The 26,300-nt window shown below is 41.9% G+C and overlaps 1 protein-coding gene across 6 annotated transcripts in view; it reads right to left on the reverse strand.

Annotated features, from left to right (window-relative positions):
• Window positions 1-375: 375 nt before the first annotated feature.
• The window catches only part of nrg1 (neuregulin 1), a 79,766-nt gene continuing 53,841 nt past the window's right edge, over window positions 376-26,300 (reverse strand). For 5 of the 6 annotated variants that reach the window (XM_085280410.1, XM_085280411.1, XM_085280414.1 and 2 more), the window contains one exon: window positions 376-3,486. In XM_085280410.1, coding sequence (XP_085136536.1) covers window positions 2,880-3,486 — 607 coding nt within the window. In that variant the 3' untranslated portion in view covers window positions 376-2,879. Of the gene's footprint in view, window positions 3,487-22,124; window positions 22,326-26,300 lie in introns of all 6 variants that reach the window. The other variant, XM_085280415.1, reaches the window with a different exon arrangement.

Here is a 26,300-nt window from a genome sequence, read left to right on the forward strand (position 1 = left end):
TCATGCGGGTCTAAAGGAGGGTAAGAGGTGGTTGCCATGGTGACGAGTGAAGTAGTCAGAAAGCTGCAGAAGAGGAATGGTGCCAGGATTGGGTTCATTCTGAACTAAAGGTGAACTAAATGGTAAGTTTACTACAATATATTATAATATATATCATAAATTAGTAATATATATATTACCTTTAATCAGCAAGCTAATATACATCATATGATAGCCAGCAGTAAGATGAATTCATTATTAATTATATTAATTAAATGATACAGGACTGAAGTTGTCCCGCTACCCATGTGTCTTTAGCTTTCCTAAACTGCTTAAAGCTTGGCAAGATCTGCAGCTTTACCTTATGCACTCAATAAGTCATGAACACAAATCAAATTTTTGTGCTCAAAAATTACTTTTATTTGCTTTCATGAAAGAAGACATTACATGAAAAAAAATTACATGTTTAATGGGTATCAAAGATACAAGTAAAATACAGAATTAAAACAAAATGGCATTGCTCAGCACATAGAATAACATGTATGTAAAGGGAGTACAAATTTGTGTTATTATTTATTTTCAGTGTAATATGCAGCCAGGACTTAATTTGAAGTTGTGTAGTCTAAACACTATAGTGTTTACTATAAGAAATTATTCACTAATCTGCCTGCTTTCCTGGGTTTTTGACTGCAAGTCCATTCTTTACATCACATCCACTTTCCCACAGTGTCAAACAACTCTGACAATACTGACATCATCACTCTAAGCTGGATAATTTTCTTGCCTGCCTGCTGCAAGACAATCAGCCTCTCTTATGTGTGTGCTTTAAATCTCACTGCTGTTTCGTCATTCTGTCTTTCAGACTCTCATATGTGCAACCCGACTCCTCCACATTTCCTTCCATTCAGAACCCACATCCAAGCCTTCATCCTCAATTCCACCACTGCCAGCATCTAGACACCAGGAGTCTTGTCCTAATTCCTATCATTGTTGGGACTTTGTTCTGCCATGAGCGGTCCAGAAGGTCTAATTACAAAGTTCTCTTTAAAGAACTGAAGAGAATTCATCTTCAGTTCTTTAAAATGATCAGTCCTTACCAAAAAAACCCAAACTGATAAAAAGCCATAGATTTGACATATAAATCATGTTCACATGTATGCTCAAATGTGAAATGTGTGTTTTATTTATTATTACAGCTGCACAAGACTTTCATTGTATCAATCAATAGTGAGACAGAACAACTGAAAGTTCTTTTTCAATCCCAAATGCTTTGACACTAACACACAAAACACATAATGTGATATTCAGTGAGAAACAACAATGCAGGAGATTTTCCTGATATATTTACATAAATTAAAGACACCCCCATTTCAAAACAATGTTCTCTGTGTTATGCTAACCATTCAAGTGACAAAATGTGCAAGATATTTTTTTCTCTATGTACTAATGTGTGCAGATGAAATGACTGTATATCTTGCATTGTTTATATTCAATCTGTTGAAAATAATTGTAATTGTATATCAAGACAGGTCATTTAAATTAAAAGGAAAAACCTGAACTTGACTCTTACAGCAAGAGGATAACAAGTTAATTTGGGGGGAAATTTCAATTTTTTTTTCCAGAAATATGGTTTAAATTAAAGGAAATTACCACAATTTATACATTCAGCACTTCTCTAAGATCCACAGTGCAATACAAGGCACTGGTTGGATTCACACAAGAACAAATCAGACATAGATCTTGTAGCTAATTTACTTTGTAGATATTGTTGATTTAAAGATACTATTTTAAAGAATTGCTGGTCTTCACACTAGTAGTCGTTGACTGTACCACCTTAACTGAGACAGTTTATACTTAGGCAGAACATCTGTCAGCATAGGAATAAATAAAACTTCTAAGGAGGATTATGGGGCATGTGAAAACCAGCATCCAGCTTAACCCATACCAGAAACCTTAGGATTATTAGGCTGCTACTCTTTAAGCATGAACATTGTTTAATTGTTATAACAATGCCATACAATTCAGTGAATACTTCTTAAACATAGAAATGGTCGAATGTAAATACAACTCTTTGTGTGTATCTTATGCACCTTGTTGAGGCAAACTTTAATGAATGTATATTTATCTCACAGCTACAATATTCATTTCTGGCAGGTCATCCACAGTGTAGTCCAGTGATGAATAAAATTATTAACTCATTCACTGCCATTGACGTCTATAGCCGTCAATTGCAGTGAATGAGTCAATGGGTTTAACTCATTCACTGCCAATGGCTGGCAGTGAATGAGTTAAGATCTCTGACATTTTGATGGAATCCAGGTTATAAGCTTACTAATAATATATACCATAAGACTGTGATAAAAGTAGGACATCAGGTAAGAAAACCATCAATTCAAGTCAATTGTCTGCTCATTTTTTCATGACAGCATTTAAGAACATAGCATGCACTTTGAACCCATAACATTTGATTTCAAATATGTCAGTGGGTGCCCTAAAGTGCAAGATGTTAAAGGCAGACAACACAGAGCATCTGATTATTAACTTGAAGAATAAGAGGGTGATGCATGGCCCAGTATGCAATATTACGGCCCCTTAAGCATACTAAACAGAAAGGCACCATTGATATTTGTCTGCACTGAAATATTCTTTTAACTATACTATGAACTGCTGCATACTAGCGTATGGCACTTTACCTACAAGACATCTGTACTGTTTTTTTTATAAAACTTTATTTACTACATCTCTAAAATAAAAGTTTCATTCTTCATTTGTCTTTAAAAGTCTTTACACAGCAAATAAATTATGAGAATTTATCGAAAATAAAGGTTTAAAGGTTGTTTATATTCTTCCTCCATGTGAAGTAATCTTAGCAATTTCTTTTCTTTCTTTTTTTTTTTACTTTACGCAGCAATTAAATCTTGTTGGTTGATGAGGCTAGATGACTTTACTGGTAGGTCATCATTTGGTGATGCTGGGTTAGTCCTGCCGCTATCTACAGCCCTGAGTAAAAGGACTGTATTCCTGTCTGCACTTAGGAAGGGTATGTGTTCCCCCCGAGGCTCCTCTGTATCACTTACTAGTATGCTGTCACCATTTAACCTCAAATAATCAACCACATGGTCAGTGACACTATTGTTGCTGCAGTCACTTACATTGTTGTTTGTGTTAATTAATTTCACAGGTGCTATTGAAAACATATAGCTGGCAGCTCTGGTGTCCTGTATGGTTTGGTAGTCAGTATTCTCCATAGCGAACAGTGGACTAGATGGCAAGCTATCTGCCACATGGCCATGATTGTAGTGTGAAGAGGTTCTCTTTTGTACATCCCGGCTTGAGGACTTGTGCAGCTGATGCAGCAAAGGGCGCTCTTCCTCACCAGAGGGACTTAAAGTCACAGAGGGAACAGAGATAGCTAGGCTGGATATGGGGGCTGAAATCTCGGATGGAGGAGAGCCAGGGGTTGCAAGAGAGTTCTGCGACTCTGAAGTTGCCATCACTGGTACAAACCTAAAAAAAAAAAAAAAACACATGTGAACAATGAACTGAACTGAATGAATTGAACTGAAGAAGCTTCTCGGATGAGAGGTGAAACGTCTTCAAGCAACTTAAAGAAGTCCAGACGCTTTTCTTTGCAAGCTCCTTTGACTACGATGACCTGGATGACTGAGAACCTTCACAGACACATGTGAACAATGATTATACAACTGGGTCAGTAGCATTTCAATTCAACATCAGTATAACTTAACACACAATAACTAATCACATTATTACTGGGTGTTAAATGAATTAACATGACATAATGATTTTCTAGTGTTGCTGACTAAAAGCACTTTTATACTTTAAGCTGCAAATTCAGTTAATTAAGCACTTTGATTTATTTACCTATAACACACACACAAAAGAAGTTTTTTTTAACAAATGATCATAAGAAGACTGCTAGTCTATGGGCTCAAACTGTGGTCATAAATATTTTGTACTTGTAAATCAGTTTTGTACTTGTAAATCAGGATTTGTATGTGTAAAAAGAATTTGTGTGTGTGTAAAAAAGATTTGTGTGTGGACTTAGCCAAAAAAAAACCTGCAAGTTACAAGTACGAATTTTGACCCTATATTTCTTCCTTTCATCTGATTGGTCAATGTCATGTCAATCACAAATGTAACAATCCAATCAGAGAACAGATGGGTTTGGCGGTCAAATCTTTTTTACGCACACACAAATCTTTTTTACACATACAAACCTTTTTTACGCACACACAAATTCTTTTTAGACATACAAATCCTGATTTTCAAGTACAAAACTGATTTACAAGTACAAAATATTTATGACCACATTTTGAGCCCATACTAGTCCAGCCCCATCTCATTTTCAAAACATCAAATACTTTTGTCAAAGACACATTCGTCTTAAACCAATGAACATGACTATGAAGCACTATGAACTTCATAGTCATGAAGACTATGACACAGGTCTCATTCCCCTACATGATATGTCTGTGAGTCTAATATTTCTGCAAGGCGTAATTGTATCTGACAGAACAACTACAGATGAAATGAGAGAGTGCATTTAATCCAGGGGTCGGCAACCCTGGGTGCGCGTGCCAGCTTAACTGATGGCAAGACCATAGCTGGACGATGGTGATTTTTCGTTTTTATGGGCCGATTATTTATTTATTCATTTTTTTAGTAACAGTATAAACAATGAAAGGTGGTGGATTGGCCAGGTGCTGGCAGATGTGTAAAAATAACTAAGTTGTTTGGTGGTGGCAATGGCGGAGCTACCACAGAGGCTAGCCGGTGGATGAAGGAAAGGGGAGGCAAGAGCAGAGACCCGAGGCGGCTGCCGGTCCGAGTGTCAGGTGAACTGAACTTCAGGAAAGAAGTTATGACCTGCAGTCTATCTGGGTAATAGGGGTGCAACGATACACAAAATTCACGGTTCGGTTCGGTTCGATACTTTGGTGTCACGGTTCGATATTTTTTCGATACAAAAAAAAATGTTCATGCCTTTTTAATTTGTCATTTATTAAAATTATAAATATATATTTTAACGCAAAAGTACAGTTTTTAAATTTAACCCTAACCCTTGTGCGTGTTGTTTTTTAGCTCGTCATATTGCAGCCACAGAAATTCTTTTGTCCATGAAACCATAAAGCTGCACTTTCTTTTTGCCTTATAGTCTGATTTGTCATAACTTCTCCGTTTTGTGGTAAGCTTTTCTTTGGCTGTCACTTCTTCACCCTGACCTGTCTTATTTGGCTCAGCAGAACTAAAATATATATCTGTCTGTGAAGGTTCTCAATCATCCAGGTCATCGTAGTGAAATATATATCCTGCCGCACTCACATAAGCTCAGCGATTCTCTGCGCGATCAACCTCTCACATGTTTAAGCTGCGGGAGATTTCACTTGTCATGTTTGCATAGTAAGCTAACAATTAATAAGACGATGTCAGAGGAATTGGTGCACAAATTATCATCACTCACAGATCAGTGCTGTCGCTCTCTATACACAGTTCGCGCGATTGCAAAGTGAAAGCAAAAAAACAAGCGCAAATTCAAACACGATTTCAATATGTCACATATTGACAGTGGCTCACCCAATGACATAATTACCCAGCTACATTTCTGAAAGAATGCAAAAGCATTGACATATATTTTTCCTTCCTACAATAGCCCGACAGGCAGGGCAGAGATAGCCCCGGGACGTCGGGCTAGCGATATTGCGAGCCCTGTATCTGATTGAGGAATCACTCATCTTTGGAAAAGAGAGTTTATTACAGAGAAATGTCTCTTTCCAAAATAAAAGCTATACTATCCGCTTCTTCTGGGCTATATTCTCAGCAGCATATTAAACATATCAGGTCTCCATAAGGAGAATCCTGTGCTAACAGCTGTCTAAATGACTCGGCTAAAGTTTGTAGCATGCATGCTTGTTGTTTTTGTCTTTGCACTAGGATGATGTCGGTGTAAATGTGCAGTCATATTCGTTGTGTTCCCACTAGTGCTTTCAGGTTAATCTCGTTGAAATAACCTTAACGCCACAACACGGCAAATCTCCGTTAACGAGCTACCCTATACAGAGGGGCTAGACGGCCAACACGTTAACGAGCTAACTGCGCTAACACACTAGCTCCCACCCATGTAATTGAGCATTGCATGGCACATCCAACATACTGTTTTACTTTAGTCCATGACTCGCTTACCTTCAGGGTCATACGTCACATGAAAACCAAAATAATTCCAAACGCCAGATCTGAATGAGGGTGGGGAGGTCCACTTCTGTCTCGCTAGCTTGCCCTGCGCTCTTCCTTCTGACCATGCTGTCTGTGTTGAGTGCTCAGTGAATCTGCGTTCGACTACTCCGCCTAGGCTGCACTCTCGAGCCTAGGCGGAGTAGTCAAATGCAGATTCACTGAGCGCTCAACACAGACAGCATCGTCAGAAGGAAAGTTGATAAAATAAATTACAAATTTTGTATTGTTCTTTTTTTTTCCTCCCCTTTGGTTTTCTTTCTTTCTCTCCCCCTCTTTCTTTCATTCTTTCCCCCTGTCCTATCCCACAGTCATGTCTGTCCCGTTTGCAACTGAAAATAAAATAAATTCATAATTATAATAAAGGTCAATCAAATGGACCAATATGATGATCCACTTAAAATAAATCCTCTTGGCATCTTTCTTGGCCTCAAGACAACAATTCTGATGGCTATAGATCCAAACGGGACACAAAAAAAAAAAAAATTGAAAAAAAAAAAATTGAAAAAAATTGTATTGTTCGATACATATGCGTACCGAACCGAAAGCACTGTATCGAACGGTTCAATATCGATACGAATATCGTTGCACCCCTACTGGGTAAGATATAAACCAAGTTTAGGTATAGTTTATTTTTGTAGTGCTGAATTTTTACACTCAGTTACAATAACTCGTACTGCGTACTAGCTAGAATGATGGAGTTTCTATACAGCTGGGTGGGTGCTATCATGTTGCTGATTGCGAACTTTATTTTATTCATAAGGTTAGTTAGTAGAGTTGCAACCGTCCCATAAAAAATGGAATCATCCCTCATTCAGAGAAAATATTACACGTTTCGTATTGAGCTGAGAAGGAACGCAGTTTGTCCCGTACTTCAGCTAGAATGGAAAAAGACACAAAGCTGGAGTTATTCTGTCTTTATGCTGTACAGCCTCTTCTTCTCTCATTCTCTCCCCCTCCCTCTCCTGTTGCTACTTCAATCATGAAACTGATCAATGATCAGCTGATTGGCTTTTCTCTCTTGTTTGTTTATCGCCAGCGGCGGTACTAGCCTGTTTGGCGCCCTGGGCGAACACTCCCTCTGGCGCCAGAGGAGTTCGAGTCTCCTGGAGAAAAATCCTGGCGGTTTGAGGCCCCAGGCTTGTGTTGGGTACGGTCCATCAGAATCAGAATCAGAATACTTTATTAATCCCGAAGGAAATTAGGGTTACAGCAGGCAGCACGCTAATGGCGCATGCGCACTTACAAAGGAACCTTCTGACCAACTTTACACAAACATCACATTGGGGACACATGTCAGAAAGGTAGGCTGATAGGAAAAAAAACAACGAAAATACATAACATGAGGTAAGAGGAGGAGAAAAAAAAACCTAGTGAGAGAACAGTTTGATAACAGAAAAAACACCTCAGCACAAAAAGCACATGACTATCAATGCACCATAGAAACACAAGACAAGCAACAGGGGCGGGTAAAGGGTAAGCGAGAGCCGGTGTAGACAGCGCATCCGGTCTTGCAGCATGTCTGCGCTGGTCCAGTCGACTGCCATCTTCCCCGGTAGGGCACAAGCATCGAAGGCGTTTGGAAAGGGAGGGGGGATCAGTGTGTGCATATCAGTGTATGTGTGTGTGTGTGTCCAGAGTTCAGCTGAGACAGTGTCCTTCGCCCGCCAGGCTAAGTAAACAGTCTTCCAGCCAACCCAGGTGGCCTTGCATGGAATGGGGGGAACAATCTAAACACAGTCGTTATCAGGGTGTTTTGTTCAGCTCCAGCCTTGAGACCGCAGCTGGCGCCGAAGGGGTCTCCGCATGAAGTGATGGTGGTTTTTACTCTAGTGCGAACAACTCATATGAATTTCAAAGCTGTTCTAACAGTCCAACACTGGTCTCTCAATCTCCCGTTGGAGAGCCGTGAGCTTTGCCATGATGTTACTTACATTCCGTGATGTTGTCATTCTTGTGCTCAAAGAGCAGGTTCTGAGAACTCACGACTGCAGTGCACTTCCCAAGATGTGATCCAATTTGCGCTCAAAGGTGTTATTCGAGCTAGTCCCTCCAGATGTAATTCAGTTTTTCACTCAGAGGTCTTGTTCTGAGTATTCACAGCAGCCGTGCGTTCTCCAAGATCTTATCCGTGCTGCACTCAATGAGCCCATTTTGAGAAACTCACGCCTCGTCCCATCATTTCAATTCCAGCGGGCAGCCTTGTGGGGGTTTGAACAGCCGGTTCCGCTTCCTTAATTCTTCGATAAGCCAGGGCCAAGCCAGCTCCGATCAGCAAGAACCCTGTTATCATGGTTCCGAATAGGTAGATATCTTCAGCAGTCAGGCTCACCCGAGCCCAGAATTCTCGTTGAGAAGGGGTGTCAATTGCATTCAGAGACCAGTTGATCAAATCCATAATTCCTCTTTTAGGTTTTAGAGAACAGACTGTGAGAGAGTGTTCCAGGGAAAAGTAAGTAAAAACACAAGACAAGACAAGACAAGGACATAAGAAGCTAAGCAGGGAAGATAAGGGCAGGAGAGGACAAAAGTGCGACCGCCTTCGCTGAGAGCCAAAAGAGATGTCCATCACAAGGACATTGGCTCGAGCGCGCTGTTGGGGAGAAGCCGGCCCAGACCTGTGTTTGGTCCAAGTACGTCACAGGGACAGCGGTTCGGATACACTGTCGGAGTCCATTTCTGCGTACTATAGTGCACGGAGTGGCGGTGTTCGTTCCTTGGTCCGTAGAAGGCAAGGACCTCACGGGGGACGCCTCATGTAGTAAAATGGGATCTAGATCCAGTAGAGCGGCAGACGTTCCACCAGGCAGCCAGGGACAAAACTCAATATTTGACATTATGGTTAAGAAATGGGGAATTGGGTGTATGAAATATGTTGTTAAGTGGCAAAAAGTAAACGGGTTTCCCGGGAAGGGATCGCTGAGTGTTAACCAGTTAAAGAAAGTAGAGAAACAGTTGCGGGAGGAGGAAGTGAAATTTTTGAAATAAAGGAAAGTTAACACTGTAGATTTGCGTAGCATAAGCGATGAGAAGGAATGTTTGAAAATGTGGATGATGGAAGCAGAAAGGAGGGAAAAGAAAGCAGCTCTGAAAGAGTTGCCTAGAGAAGTGCATGGAAGGGAAGCTGATGCAGAATCGGCCTCAGCGCCTCTTCCGCCGCCGTATATCAAGGAGAACAAAACATAATTTCCCTGTTCACACACTGTTTGTGCTTCTCCTTGTGCCCTAGTACAAGATGTTTTGCTGGGCCTGAACGCCGATGCCGATCTGGATTCCTTGCCTGACCCTACGCTGGGGGTAAGACACCTGACCTACGAGCATGAAGAAAACCATGGATATTGTCAGGCTTACAAGCAAAGACAGGTCGAATCTGTGGATTATTTTATACTTCGTATGATAAATGTGTTTGAAGCTAATGGTGGAATACCGAAGGATGACATGACAGGTGTCACCGCCTCCACATGTGAGCACCATCTCTGCGGCCATATTTTACGGGGACTAAGATCAGATGTGGCAGCCGAAGTAAGGTGTTCGCAAGTGGGGAGGGAAAATGAACCTCGGCTAACGGAACTACGACGCCATGCCCGCCACGCTCAGAACCACCTTGACGAAAGTAAAAAGCAAGAAAGAGGAAAAACAGAGCGGCGACCTCCACAACGCAGCCTTAACTCTGTAAAAAGGCCTCAGCGAACCCGCGGGGTGGCTTCCACTGTAAAGGCAGCCGGGGGGGAAGACGTGATCGACGACGTGATCAACGGCGTGATCAACGGCGTGATCAACGGCGTGATCAACGGCGTGATCGACGGCGTGATCGACGGCATGATCGATGGCGTGATCGACGATGCGATCAACAACGACAGCAGTGGTGAGGAGACCTAGATGCCTGCTTATCCTGTGGTAAGTTTGGACACTGGAAGCGGAATTGCCCTAACCGAGGCTATCCAAGACGCGAACATCATCAACACTAAAACGACCAAGTGACCAGGGCCAGTGGTGGGTGCAGGCAGACTGAGACCGGAGGGAAAGGACGCCAGAGAACGCTTCAGGCTGTGGTTTTCCCACCTCATCAGAACAGGGAAGTGAAAATCACACACACACACACACACACTGACGTAGAAAGTGTTTTACACACAGACACACACACTTTAATACATCACACTTTTGAGCATGTAGAACGGTTTCTGTGTCACCAGCTGGTACATACACTCAACAAAAATATAAACGCAACACCTTTGTTACTGCTCCCATTCCCCATGGGATGGACGTAGAGACCTAAAATTCATTCCAGATACACAATATAACCATCCCTCCCAAACAGTGGTCACAAATCAGTCCAAATGTGTGGTAGTGGGCACATCTGCTATATTGAGATAATCCATCCCACCTCACAGGTGTGCCACATCAGGATGCTGATCTGACATCATGAGTATTGCACAGGTGTACCTCAGACTGCCCACAACAAAAGGCCACCCTGGAATGTGTATTTTTTTGCGCTATTGGGGGTCTGGGGACCCAGAACCAGTCAGTATCTGGTGTGACCACCATTTGCCTCATGCAGTGCATGGAGTCTATCAGATTGTCAGTTGTGGCCTGTGGAATGTTGGTCCACTCCACTTCAATGGCTGTGCGAGGTTGTTGGATATTCGTGGGAACTGGTACACGCTGTCGTATACGCCGGTCAAGCACATCCCGAACATGCTCAATGGGTGACATGTCCAGTGAGTATGCTGGCCATGCAAGAACTGGGACATTCTCAGCTGCCATCTGCCCAGAACAATGTGAACCATGATTCATCCGTGAAGCGCACACCTCTCCAACGTGCCAGACGCCATCGAATGTGAGCATTTGCCCACACAAGTCTGTTATGGTGACGAGCTGGAGTCAGGTCAAGACCCCGATGAGGACGACAGGCATGCAGTTGAGCGTCCCTGAGACGGTTTCTGACAGTTTGTGCAGAAATTGTTTGGTTGTGCAAACCAATTGTTCCAGCAGCTGTCTGGGTGGCTGGTCTCAGATGATCTTGGAGGTGAACCTGCTGGATGTGGAGGTCCTGGGCTGGTGTGGTTACACGAGGTCTGCGGTTGTGAGGCCGGTTGGATGTGCTGCCATATTCTCTGAAACGCCTGTGGAGACGGCTTATGGTTGAGAAATGAACATTCAATGCATGGGCGACAGATCTGGTTGACATTCCTGCTGTCAGCATGCCAATTGCACGCTCCCTCATTGCTTGTGGCATCTGTGGCATTTTGCTGTGAGACAAAACTGCACATTCCAGGGTGGCCTTTTGTTGTGGGCAGTCTGAGGTACACCTGTGCACTACTCATGATGTCAGATCAGCATCCTGATGTGGCACACCTGTGAGGTGGGATGGATTATCTCAATATAGCAGATGTGCCCACTACCACACATTTGGACTGATTTGTGACCACTGTTTGGGAGGGATGGTTATATTGTGTATCTGGAATGAATTTTAGGTCTCTACGTCCATCCCATGGGGAATGGGAGCAGTAACAAAGGTGTTGCGTTTATATTTTTGTTGAGTGTATGTACATTTAAATAGCGCGCCTTATAAATCACTACCCTTGTATAAAATGTTAGTTTGTAATCAGGAAGTAGAATTTCTTGTAGATTCCGGGGCCACCAACTCTGTATTACGCTCAGATTCTCTCTCACCCCAGCCCGTGCTGGGTGAGAGGTTCACTCATTCTGTGTCCGCATCAGGAACCATACAGAGAGACACTTTCACCCCTGTGTTGTGTAGACGGACAGGGTAGAAAATTCACACACGGGTTTCTGTGGTCAGACCTGTGCCCGGTCAAGTTGCTTGCCAGAGATTTGATGTGCAAGCTGAAAATAAGTTTAATTTCCTGCTATAATGGCATTAAAATCACGCAATCTGACTATGATTATATGATGGTGAAATATAGCCCCGTGACCCCGGCTTTCGCTTACGGGTGGAAGCTGGAGGAGGGGCTGTTTGTTACAGAATTCGTACAAGGGACTCGCAACTGCATGCCTCCAGACGTCTATTTTATGGCTTCCGGAGAGTTGAGTTGCATGTCTCATTTTTCTCTGCATGGTCCTGATGACAGTTATGAGGAAGAATGGTACAGAACCAAGAATGATTTGCTAACTGTGACATGTATGTTTTGGAGCTCCACATTTGCTGCACTTGCGATTTCTCTCACTGATGAGCAAAGAAACATGTTTGCTATGGATGCATCGGTCCCACATGTTTCCCTGGCAAAAGCTTACAGCTACCAGTGGGAAGACATGGGAGAATTTATGCACTGGTGCTACCGCGCCTGTGATTGGGAGACTACAGATCACAAGAAAGCAGTGTTGTTTTCTCGGGAAATAAAAGCCTACAAGAAAACCGTGACATATACAGTCCATTGTGTCCGCTCAGTTGAGCTAGTGGACATAGCTGTCTCACACTGTCTGCTTCAAACGACACCTCCTCTAAACTCCTCACACCCCCTGCTGACAGAGGTGCCTGATGGCTTGTGGGCCTCCTATATGTATGATGTAGGCTAATTAAAGATTGTGAGCAAGTGGTAATCACTTCAAAGTCCTCTTTTAGACCATGCCAAAGACAATATCCTCTGAAACAGGAAGCCATAGAGCCATATAGCACCATGGTGATTCCCTTCGCCCGGTGGGTTATTACTCTTCCAAGCTTGACCCAGTGGCTGCGGGGCTGCCTGGATGCCTGCGAGCAGTAGCTGCATGTGAAAAGGCCGTTCTCGCCTCACGTGACATCGTAGGGCACTCTCCTCTGACAGTGCAGGTACCCCATGCAGTTTCTGTTATTTTGCTGGAGCAGAAAACTTCACACCTTTCTGCAGCTTGCTGGCTCAAGTACTCTTCCATACTGCTTGACATGCCCACCATCACAGTGAAACGATGCACAACACCTAACCCAGCCACTCTTATCCCCACGCGAGAGGATGGTGAGCCACACAGCTGCACTGCTGTATTGGGTGAAACTTGTACACCTCGGATCGACCTGTTAGATGTTCCCATCGAGAACTCTGACATTGTGTTATATGTAGATGGCTCCTCCTCACGCGATTCATGTGGAACTAACCGGGTGGGTTTTGCTGTGTGTTCTGATCATGCTACTCTTGTTTCAGGCTCATCGCCCAGACACTTCTCAGCACAGACTGCGGAACTTGTGGCGCTCACAGAAGCCTGTAAACTTGCGGAGGGTGAGTCGGACACCATCTACACTGACTCTCGCTACGCGTTTGGTGTGGTACATGGTTTTGGCGCCTTGTGGAGACACAGAAAGTTCCTGAAATCTGATGGGAAGCCCAACCTGAATGCTAACCAGGTAGCAGCACTGCTGGACGCCATCCTCCTACCTGCTCGCATTGCTGTACTGAAGTGTGCAGCACACACAGGTAAAACTGATTCTGTCTCCCGAGGAAATGCTGCCACCGATGCAGCCGCCAAAGCAGCCGCCGAAGGAGGCCTACCCTTCCAACTTGTCTTGGCGCCGCTGCCCACACCTAGCCTCGCTGATCTCCTGCTGTACAGTCATTTGCCTCCCAGCCAGAGAAATCTGGCGCAAACATGGCTGCACACTGGTCAAATCTGTCTGGCGCTCCCCTGATGGCCGCCCATGTCTGCCTAACCACTTCTTCCCATGGTTTCTAAAATGGGCACATGGGTTAGACCATGTGTCTAAAGGGGTGAAGCTACAAGCAGTAACATCGCTATGGTTCACCAAAGGGTTTTTCCACAGCAGCTGAGAGGTGTTGCAAAAGGTGTCTCATTTGTGAGACCAACAATGTGGGTCTCACAGGTAAACACTGCAACCCCCCCCCCCCCCGATATGCCTTTTGAACATCTAATGATGGATTTTATTGAATTGACACCAGCCGAGGGAAAGAAGTATTGTCTGATGGTAGTGGACATGTTCTCTAAGTGGGTAGAAGCATTCCCCACTAAAAGTGCAGACAGCAGTGCAGTGGCAAAAGCCCTCCTGTCAGAAATCATTCCCAAGTGAGATATCCCGGGGAAAATCACAAGTGATAATGGCACTCACTTTGTGAACCAGGCATTGAAGGAAATCAGCGAGCAACTAGGTTTCAAATTGCAAACACACTGTGCATATCACCCACAATCTGGAGGTGCGGTGGAGAGAATGAATGGCTCCTTAAAGTCCAAGCTGGTGAAGTGCTGTGAAGAAACTGGCCTCACGTGGCCAAAAGCACTTCCCCTCGTGCTGATGTATGTGCGCACACGGACCAAACCCCCAGTACACCTCAGCCCTTATGAGGTGTTATATGGACGACCTGCCAGAGAGGGGGCAGAACCCCCGAAATGGACAGGCATGTCCACAGAGTAGTGCAACAGCGAAATGATTGTGTACTGTCAAAATCTCTCCAGGATTCTCTCGCATGTACACAGAGCAGTGAAAGCAACCCTGCCCAGGCCAGCAGAAGGACCCCTGCACCCGTTCAAACCAGGGAACTGGGTGTTAGTGAAGGATTTCAGGAGGAGACACTGGAAGGCGAAGCGGTAGCTGGGCCCATTCCAAGTCCTACTGGCCACAAACAGCGGTGAAGGTTGGAGAACGAGTTACTTGGATCCACGCCAGCCACTGTAAGCTGTTTGGAGGAGAATCACCTGGAATGGAGGAACAACCGGACGAGACAAGCGGGACAGAATAATCCCCGCACCTCATTCAGGTAGTAGGCAGTCTACCCTCTACCTGCAACGATGCAACAAGCCAGGAAGCAGCTCATCACTGGGGTAGCCCTGATGCTCTTCAGTGGGCTGATGATTGCCCTCTGGAACCCATTTTCCAGGAGACCAAACTTCCCGGGACAATGCCACGACTCCAAAGAAGACTCCTATTATTTAATCATAGGAGTGGATCAGGCCGGCGCAGACACAATGGGCATAATAAAGGTAAGACTACATCGTGCATTAAGCCCAAACCACAGTGTGACCCGTGCTAATGCAACGGAGGTCACCGCCACCATAGCTAAGCAAACATTCAGACCACCAAATACTTGGCTTGACTGGATAACATACACGGCCAGTGTAAGCAACATGACAGACTGTGTGGCCTGCTCTGCAGCCTGCCCCACACTGTTCACTGTGCCTGTCCCTTTATTGTTCTGGGAGAACAGACCAGGAATTGATTGCATGCTACCACTCCCCCCCCCCCCCCCCCCCCCCGTGTTCTCCCCATGCCTAACCAGAGTAAATGCCACCCCCGTAGGAGCTCCTGATGATTTATCGTGTGCTAAAATAATAAATGTCACAAAATGGGAAAATATGAGCAGCATTAACGTGGCTTGAGCCAATCTGTTCTGGTGGTGCGTTGACAAGGTGTTAAGTGGTGTGCCTACTCTGCCCAGCAGCTGGTCAGGAACCTGGACCATTGTGAGGTTGGCTCTCCCTATAGTGTTAGCAGGGTCCCACACCTCTGCAGAGACCCATGTGGGAAGGGCCCGTAGGACCACAACGCAAGATTTTGATTTGACTAAAAACTCCACAACTTATATAGACGCTATAGGTGTCCCCAGAAGTGTCCCTGATGAGTTTAAATTGGTTAACCAGGTTGCAGGGGCTTCGAGTCTATCTTCTTATGGGTAACTCCGAATAAGAATATGGACAGAATAAACTATGTCCATTACAACGTCCAGCGACTGGCCAAATCTGACACGGGATGCAGTGGCAGGCCTATCTGAACAGCTGGCTGCCGCATCCTTGATGGCCTGGCAGAATCGAATGGCTCTGGACATGCTCTTGGCTGAAAAAGGGGGGGTCTGCACTATGGTGGGTCCTCTGTGCTGCACTTTCATTCCAAAAAACACAGCTCCAGGCGGCACTGTAACCAGAGCCTTGGAAGGTTTGCAAACACTGTCATCCCAAATGACAGAGGACTCCGGCATTAATAACCCCTTAGACGGGTGGTTCAACAGACAGTTTGGGAAGTATAAGGCCATAGTGATGTCGTTGCTAATGTCCATAGCCACTTGTATTGCCATTCTCACATGATGCGGTTGCTGTCTGATCCCATGCCTCCGTACCCTATTGAGTAGATTAATCACAGTGGCACTGACAAGAGAAAGCGAGTCTCCCAAATTGCAGCTTACCCTGTTGAAAGCTGAAGATTACATTGATGATAGCGAGAGCGAGGATGATTGTGATGAGTGAAGTTATTTTTCCTGACACTGTAAGAATGATGGATATTGTGAAACCTTTTTGAATGTGCAATGTTGCTGATGTAATTAACAGAATTTTAGGAAGAGAAATCCTTGGTATTAGTGATTGGGATGCAATCAAGAGGGTGGGAATTGTAGTAGGATTTCTCTTTAATGTATTGTCTTGATGAAATGCTTTGATGTTACTTAGTTTAGTATGTCTGGTTCACACCTCATTCACACTGGGAAACAGACGGTGAGAACCTGGTGAATGTCTCCCAGGAGATGGAAGCTCACACAGGTAGGCTTGGCCCCACAGTGGGGGAGAGTCTCAAAGGTGTTAGAGGGTTTTCTGTTTAGAACCAAGGTGTGAACTGCAACAGTAAAAGCCTTTTGTTCTATGACTGTGTTTTAAAAAGGACCTGAACTGTTCATTGTCAGAGACAACTCTCAGTGCCGCCTGACTGACGTCTCTCCTCATGCATGGGAAATAAAGTGTTGGGTTTTAACTGCTCATCAGGTCTGCAGGCTTTGTTAATAAATTTCCACGACAACACACACACACATAAAGAGAGAGAGAGAGTATGCATAGTATGCAAACGGCTACCAAACAGCCATCACAATTTGTCATACAACGAGAAGAGGACAAATCAGGGGCGGAGCGTGAGGGTGGCTTACTGGGCTTAAGCCCGGGTTGTTTTGTCAGAAGCCCGGGGTCTTTTGGAGTGCAATTTTTTCATAGTTAGATGCCTGGCTGACAACTGTATAAAACAAAAAGTACACACAATATTCGAAGCACATAGTGCACACTGAGGGAATTTACGACTGTGCGTGAATCCCCCCTGATATTGGTATGATCCGAGCTCAGGCACTAAGCGACTGAGCGAGAGGGCGGGGCAGCTGCTGCCTGTGTGCGCTGTTGGAGAAACGGAGCTAGCCATACTAAGGAGAGCTTAAGTTTGACCAGGTACCAAAGCAAATCATTCGTACCGTACAAATAATGTAAATATGACGGTGAACCACGAAAGATTGATATCAAACTGATCACTTGACCAATATTACGTTACTTGCTCTTCAAGTGAATCAACAAATGGCGAAATGAAAAGCAGAACAAATGCTATTTTTTTAGAGTCTTAGCTTACGTGTGTTTATTTCATATTTTCAGTTCTTACCCTCCCCGACTAAATCGGTTTCAGTTATGTACTGAAATATAAGAATGGACATTAGAGGCTTCTTTCAAAGAAAAAACTCAGGTAAATGTTATTTTATATATTATGCTTACTATGTTGTTCAGTATATTTCTATGCAAAACAAGAGGAATTTCAATACACAGCAGTATATTCACAGTTTAAACCAGATATTTACATACACTTTATGGAAAACACAAGAACATTTTTTTACTGTACAACATCAATTTAGAGTAAACTTGTTTTGTTTTGGATAAATATTGAAATATCTTTTGAATTAGTTAAATGTCAGAATAAAGAGAGACAGAGCTTCTATTTTTTATCACTTTCATCAAATTTAGGAGTACATATACACTAAGTTTATTGTTAATTAATAAGAAAACTCCAGACAATTCCATTCTGAGCTGAAGAAGCTTCTGATAGGTTAGCAGAGTCCATGTGAGTAAATTGGTGGCACACCTGTGGATGCATATAAGGCAAAACACAGCCTGTTTCTTTGAAATGGGAAAATCAAGAGATGTCAACCAAAACACCAGGAAAAGAACTGTGGAGCTCCATAAGTGTGGCTCAATTTTGAATACAATTTGGTGCCATTTGCAATTAAGAAATACAGACAGTTTATCTCTTTACTCTTAAAATTAACAAATGTTTTTTATATTTATCAATCTAAAAAAATAAACATTTAGTCTGATTTGATGTTACAATTAAAAAAGTGTTTTTATCTGAAGAGTGTGTAAATATCTGGTTTCAACTGTATATTTGATGATTGTCAGCACAAAGAGGGAGAGAGAGGAGCAGAGAGGGAGATGGAGGAGAATGAGGACAGAACAGAGATGGAACAAGAGCAGGTGAGACACACATGTTAGTCAAATGGTTGTTTACCAAAAGTATCACCGTATCATAGGTACTCATGTATCTTGTACCTAGTGTTTCTTTTTAGGTTTGTTATTTTTCAAATTCTATATTAAGTTATGCAGGCTTGTTTGCACAACAAGGCTAAATAATTACATAAACTTTTCTCAGTCTAAATAGTGGACTTTGGTAGAATTAAAAAATAAGTGTAGTGCAGGTCTATGATGATTTTTAGTGCTACTATCATCTAGTTCTGATTCTGGTTCTGTCTTGGTTAAGTCCTCAGTAGTCCTGATTTTGAACTGTTGTAGTCCTGTTTTAATTCCAGATCAGTTCTGGGTCTGGTTGAATTGGGGTTTAGTCCTCGTGTCTTGATACAGGCCCGACTTTGTTCTGCCTTGCTGCTTAATTAAAAAACTAGTTTATGGTGTCCTGCATATGTGATATATTTTTTTCCTATATGAAGTCATTCTTTTTTGAACAAAACTCAAAACAGAGCCTATTAATCTTTCAGTCTTTCAGTCATTTCTAAAATAATAATCCCACATGCATACTACCCTTTAGGGCTAAGCCCCGGGTGTTTCAAATGTCTGGCTCCGCCTCTGGGACAAATCAACAATTGACAATGTATAATTAATATTAAAATCTGTAACATAATGTATTGTTTGGAGTTTAGTCTGTTACTGTTACTATTTTTACCATTTGTTTTTGGAGCAACTGTAACCTACATAATTTCCTTAGGGATTAATAAAGTATTCTGGTTCTGATTGTTTCAGTATACATGACCTGCCATGATCCAATGACACATCTGCTTGCCTGTATCTTTTGCTCGTTTCTCCTCCACTTATTTTCTCTATTTTCTAAAATGAGGACCTGATGGCTTTGAACTTTTCTTGTCCATCTTCCATTGGTTTTAATTTTGCACTCCCGTATGAACACAAATCCCCCAACCCGAAGATCACCACAACATAACCTAACAAACCTACACCTTAGTTCACAGATTCACTTTGTCTAGGGTGTATTGCTGGGATTTCACACAACCCAGGATTCAAATCATGAATACATAATGGGCTTGGATTTACAACATTATGAATGAAATGTGCTCTATTTGGAAGCAGCAGGGTCCCCTCCACTTTCAACAGGTTGTGTGTGAGATTTTAAATCATCAAACTGTAAATTATAAATTTTAAATTGTTATTGATCTCTTTACCGCTAGTCCTAAAGTGGATACCTTTTTTCTTACTCTTCCTATATTTATTGTTTGTTTATTTGCACTGCTGTAACTGGAGCCTTGTCGTCTAGTCTCTCTATTGTACTGTATATAGCGAATATGAGAATAAAATTTACTTTGACTTCAGCACCAAGCAGGCGCTCGCGCTCACTTTTCGCATATAGAATTTCAAAAAGACATCGGTGCAAATTATAAGTCTGTATCATAATGTCTGGTGTTTTTGTGTTTGTTGGTTTGTTTTTATTTTGTTTTATTTTGCGAGTTGGTTATTAGATGCTGCTCCAGCCAGCCGGAGAAACCCCCGCCACCCTGCCCTCTCCTCCCTGTGCCGCAAGCAGCTGGCACACCTCACAAACGGAGGGCACCCTTACTCCCAGCAAATGGGCGATAGAAAACCGATCGGTGCCTATGCCATTTGCGCTGACTGATGTCGGGGCAGCATGAGTACAAGCAATTTTTTTAATTTTTTTATTTTTTGCAGATGCCCGTGATGCCGCCCCCACCATGATGCCGCCCCGGGCAACCGCCTGTGTCGCCCGTATCAAAAACCGCTATTGTAATTAGGTAACCACTGCTCATCTTGCTTGACCCAACAGGTCAAGGGTTCTGCTATGACAGTTGTCAGAGGAGAACCAGCATGACTTTGCAGTGGCAAAAATGGAATCTGTTGCATGTATGGTGATTAGCACCACTTTCAAACCAATACTCTAGTTTTCATTAAAGTACTGAGGGAGTAGCCACTTCCTAACCTCACTGGATACTCAAATTCTTTCTTTCATTTTATTGCTCTCCTTTTCTGTGTCTAAAGAAGAAAAACAAAAATAAACAAAAATGTTTTTAAAAATTACACAATCCTCTATTTTCTCTCAGCCAGTTTTTTTAAGCCATTCTTTTGGTTAAATAATTGGATACATTTTATAGACCTCTTTAATTTTTCTTCAATGCTTACAAGGGCAATGCTTACAATTTTTGTCAGTTTGCTTCTTTACATGACCCCAGTGGGTTTTAAATGAAACAGTTAAGATGTTATTTTAATGCAGACCTTCAGCTTTAATTCAAGGGTTTTGAAAAAGTATTTCACTAATTGTTATAAAGTACTGAAATATTTAATAATAATACTATAAATTTCATATACATGGGCCCCATTCTTTTAGAGATAAAAGATGTGAGACATTGCAGAGAGCCTTTATAAAGACACATAAAAAATATAAGTTATGTTAAAACTTGCATGTTTAAAAATACTTATTTGTACATCCACAATATTCTTAATATAGTCTGGTTACAGAGTTTAAATTCCTCCCTCAGTGTTCCCTCTGTGTGATCCAACTTCTCTGGATATGCAAAGTAGTGTGGTACAGGAATGACATTCTGACTTGCACCAAACACTTTTTTTTTCTTTTTGTAACAGTGTAGATAGCAAAAACTTGTCAGATAAACAAGTCAACAGTCTGGCACTTCGTTAAAAAGCAGGAATCCACTGGCTAGCTCAGAATCACCAGAAGGCCTGGAAGACAACTAAAGTGGATGACTGTAGATTTTTTTCCATGATTAAGAAGTTTAGGGAAATTCCTTCACAACATCTTGCCAAGTCAAGAACATTTTTGATGATGTAGGTATATCGTCGAAGTCTGCAATTGCAAAATTCTTTCATGAATGTAAATACATGGGATTTTTACAATAATTTGCAAACTACTGCTTAGAGTACAAGTTCACAAAGTCAAAAAAATATCTCAAAGAAAAAACTAAAATATAGTTGAGTCAGAATAATGATAAGATAACTATAGCTATGGTGAAGAAAAGTGGCAGCTCATGCACTTTTGTTTGGTTTTTTTTAATTTCTTTTGTTTTATCTATAAAACTCAAACATGTGATATGATATTTCAATTTTATATATCTTAGATCTGCTGCACATTGTTAAAGATACTTCATTGAGGTAACATCATACAAAAATAAATAAATAAATCTTTCCTGCATCCATTTCAAATTAAAAGCACTCAAGTCTTTCACTCAACAGAAACACTGGCCTTTAGGTTTTGATTATGTCATATTTGTATGAACTTACTGTAGACAGATTTGAATGATGAAATATTCAAATATTTCAAATGATCTTTTAAAATAATTCATTGTAAGTACCATTTTTCTTGAAAGACAAGAATTATTTTCTGAGAGGTATTCATTTTCGATTTCAATGAGCTGTATATACTTTCTATTAACATTTTATTTTTATTTATTTTTCCATTTCTTCCATTGTAATATTTTGGAGACAGTAGTGTTGGACTTTGATGCACACTATATAACACACAATAGTGACATCATATGTTCTGAAGTATTTACCATATAGATTTAGCAATTTTCTGGTTTTTTGCCATTTCAGAAATACAGGCTAGATGTCTCCTAAAAGATTGGGTTCATATTCTTCATGGTTCAGATTGAAAATTAATTCATTAATTAATCAATTACCTTAGAGTTTATGGCAAGTGTCTGTTGGAGTTGGGTGCATCTCGGCACTTCTTTGAATGAGCACTTAAGTCACTGGTGCCACCGGTGGCATTCAGACGACCCCGGGCACCCTGTGTGGCACGTTGGCTATTCTCCGCCAATGACATCACAGAGACAGACTCAGTGTCAGACTGTACACTGTTGCTCCAGTCATTACTCCAGCTGCAGAGACAGGGAGGGCGTTGTTTACATAATGACAGTCTTTAGGCCTGTAGACCATTAAAGCAATTAATATGGGAAAAATTTCTGCACTGAATATCTTCTTTCTGTTATCAAAGTATGTTTTGTATTCCAGGTTATGTATGAACTATGTATGAACATGTATGCAATTTAAAATGCAAGTGTTAATTCTGTCATCAGGAAAAACCAGTACCCAGTAAATTTTTTCTGATCTTATTCATCTTTTATCTTACTAGATGAAACAATTTTCTACATCTAAAGAGAAGTGACCTTTTCAAAAGCATAGCAAAATAATAGTAGAGTAGTTGTCCGCAATGTTCACCAGGAGGTGGACACACCGGGGGAGACAGAAGGACTTGAGTCCATTTGGATTGAGACCATCAGGACTAGCACACATTGACTGAGGTATTGTCAGTGCAGACCTTATCTTATGGTACCTCATAACTCAAACTTTCTTGATGAGCTGTGACCTCTGCCCCAGCTTCCTTCAAAAGGCCTTCTTTCCCTCCTTAATACTTAAAAAAGGCATTTAAAACAAAGTGGTTTCTTGGCTCTAATACTTGCCTTCTTGTTCCCTAACTTGAATATACTTAATTTTTGTGGATCCGAATTTGTTTTTGGGAAAATGGTAAACATGTTATATTCTCACTGCACATGATGCTGGATACTGCGTTTGCCTCTGAAAAAAGGCAACCAATGAGAGAGGTTTTTACACTGGGAGGAATCTTGGAGTAATTTTTGGTCAGGATATTTCCCTGAGCACACACAATAAGCAAATATGTAGAACTGTCTTCATTCATTTGGACAATATCAGTAAAATTTGAAATATCCTGTCTCAAAATGATGCTTAAAAGCTAGTTCTCACATTACTCCTAACACTGGACTACAGCAATTCATTATAATCAGGTCGCTCTGAAATATTCCTGAAAAGCCTTCAGTGGTTCTAGAACACTGCAGCAAAAGTAGTAATAGGAACTAAATAAAAAGAGGCCCTAATTCTCCCATATTAGCTTCTCTTTATTGGCTTCCCGTTATTCTAAAAGAGGAGCCTGCAGACTGACTCCCTGTTCCAGGAGTTTTATCTGTCCTGCTGTTCTTACTATGCCAAGTTGATAGCCTTTCCAGCAGACCACAGCATGACAGACTTGGAGAACTCATCACAGCACTGTCCTCAACCATGGCACACCCCAGGGCTTCGTTCTCAGCCCACTCTCATATTCACTTTTCACACAAGACTGCACCCCTATTCATAACACAATTTTTATATACAATTTTGCAGATGACACAGCCGTGGTGGGGATGATAACCGACAACAATGAGACGACCTACAGAGAGGAGGTCCAGGGATTCACATCCTGGTGTTAGAACAACCACTTGCTCCTCAGTACCAGCAAGACAAATGAGCTTGTTGTTCACTTCAGGAAACATAAAATGGATACATCACATGCCAGTGGACAAACTCTTTTTTAATTCCCTCCCCTCTGGCAGGCTCACAGTCATGAGAGCACAGACAGTATTTTTGCTCTCATGACATGCTCTCATGCTCTTAACAACAATTAAAACTTCACATGTGAATTCAACAACCCATGCATGTAGAACTCAGCAGCTACCCACACAAAGAAGCCATGATACATGCAAGGGTTTCTGCTTTGTGAGTGTTGTTATAGATTCACTCTCTCACAGGTAACTCTATTCTCAAAGCTGAATTCTGCTCAGTCTAATCAACCCGACTTTCCTCAGGTGATAGGACAGAGCAAATTTTATATTTGTTTAAATCTGGAAACTTATATTTACTCAGATGACTATTTTTAAACATTTTTTACTTCTCTTAGGAATGACTTGTGCTCCTTATTATGATGATTTATTTTCATAAAAATATGTATCATATTGTACAACAGACTAACTGGACAGGAGTCGAGAGACTTCATAACCTTTGCATTTTAAGATTTCTGGAACATTAAAGTACTCCAGAAACAGTTTTCAGTAATTCCACAGCTACACAGAAAAAATAACTGTTGATAATTAATTTGGCAAACTCATTTTCCAAGTTATAAAAAAAATCTGTTTAAAACTGTGCTTATGTTGATGCCACAGTATAACTCGGTTTAATGCTGTGAACTGGCCTTGTCTATTAAAAATGCTGTAAGGTTAATCTGAGTGTTGGGGCTTTCTTTATATTGCTGTGGGATGCTTATCTTACATCATAAATCACCTTGAGGTGGCTGTTGTTGTGAATTGACACTATATAAAAACTGAATTTGATTTAATTTATAATAACTCGTGTCTGGGACCTTCACTGAAAGTTCCTCTGTAGAGGAAGCAAGTAAAGTCTGGGGGTTATGGCTCGCTCATGCTACCCTATGCTCTAATTATGGGGGTATCACAAAGCTGGGTACTGGAAAGGAGGGTTTGTCTGTTAGTCGAGCCTCAGATTCTGGAGAAACATTGTGGTTTTTGTGCTGATCATGGAATGCTGAACCATCTCTTTAGACTCTTAAGGATATGTGAGGGTGCATGGGAGTTTTACCATCCAGACTACATATATTTTGAGCACTTGGAAAAAGCTTTTGAGTGTGTCTCTCAGAGTATCGTTTGGGGGAGTTTCTAGAGTATGCGGTATCTGGCCTGCACAACTGTTGTGAGAGCTTGGTCTGCATTGCTGCCAATAGGTTGTACTCATTTTTGGTGCATGTTGGACTCTTTGTCACAGATTCTGGTGTCCTCAGAATTTCATCCCTGCTTTTTGTAGATAAAGTGGATCTGTTGGTATCATGAGGTGGTGACCTCCAGTTTGCACTGAAGCGTTTAGATGCAGCAGGACTGAGAATTAGCACCTCAGAATAAGATCCTCAGCTATAAAAGACTGGAATACCCAGTACAGGTCCGATGTGAGATTCTACCCAAAGTAGAAAAAGGGAGCGCTGAATGTAAAAGCGAAGCTGTCAATTTACCGCCAGATCTGTCCCCACCCTCGACTATGGTCACAAACTTTGGGTAGTGACTGAATGAGGTTGCAAATACAAGCCCTGGGAATGCTTTGGTGTTGTCCTTATAAATGGGAGGAGGTGGCTGGGGAGAGGGAGATCTGGGCTCTCTGCTTAGAGTGCTGGATGGCGATCTAGCCTCCGATAAGGGGAAGAATTCTGATGGATGGATGCGTGGATAGAATGGTTGTAAACAGCCAGTCACAGAAAAAGCACTCTACATATATAGGGTTCACTTTGGTCAATATCTATTCAAGTGCTCAGTGGGCTAAGAAGTTGCCTGTAGAGTTTAAAATTATGTACAGTGATCCCTTGCTATATCGCGGTTCACTTTTCGCGGCCTCGCTGTTTCGCGTATTTTTGGGGGGTCCAGTTTTGCTTCTTTTTTTTACCGCACATTGAGTTCTGTGTCCTGATCGGCTGTAGACCAAATTGTCAAATTTACATAAATCTTCGCTAGCAGAAGACAACAAACACAACAGTGTCAGCATCAAAGGATTACAAGGCACATTAAGCAAAACCAAACAATCAGATAAGTCAAGCTTTATTCAACTTATTCTTCTTGCTTTCTCTACTTCCGCACCATTGATTCATTAATTTTGCATTCTCTCGCAGCTGCTCTATTCCCATGTTCTTGACCTGAAAAGAGGGTTTGATCTTTGGTTTCATTCTATAATACTGGACTTATTTTTCTATGAAGGTTTGAACTTTGCGATTGTTTAAACAAGAGTGAAACGTGTGAAAATGTCGATGCCTGTCTGAGAAAACTATAAAGTGTGTAGTGAGGTGTTTTACGGCCTTAAAAACATCTATAATAATTGATAAGATAAGATAAGATGACCTTTATTAGTCCCACAGGTGGGAAATTTGTTTCGTTACAGCAAAAGTGCAAAGTTATGTAGCAGAAATTAGAAAACACTGGAATGCAATAAAATAAAATACTATATACAATAGAATAAAATAGAATAATATA

This window comes from Mchenga conophoros, linkage group LG7 (assembly GCF_057382185.1).
Source record: "Mchenga conophoros isolate Kocher_MC1m ecotype Shallow Benthic linkage group LG7, M_conophoros_male_GT1.1, whole genome shotgun sequence".
Lineage (NCBI taxonomy): Eukaryota > Metazoa > Chordata > Actinopteri > Cichliformes > Cichlidae > Mchenga > Mchenga conophoros.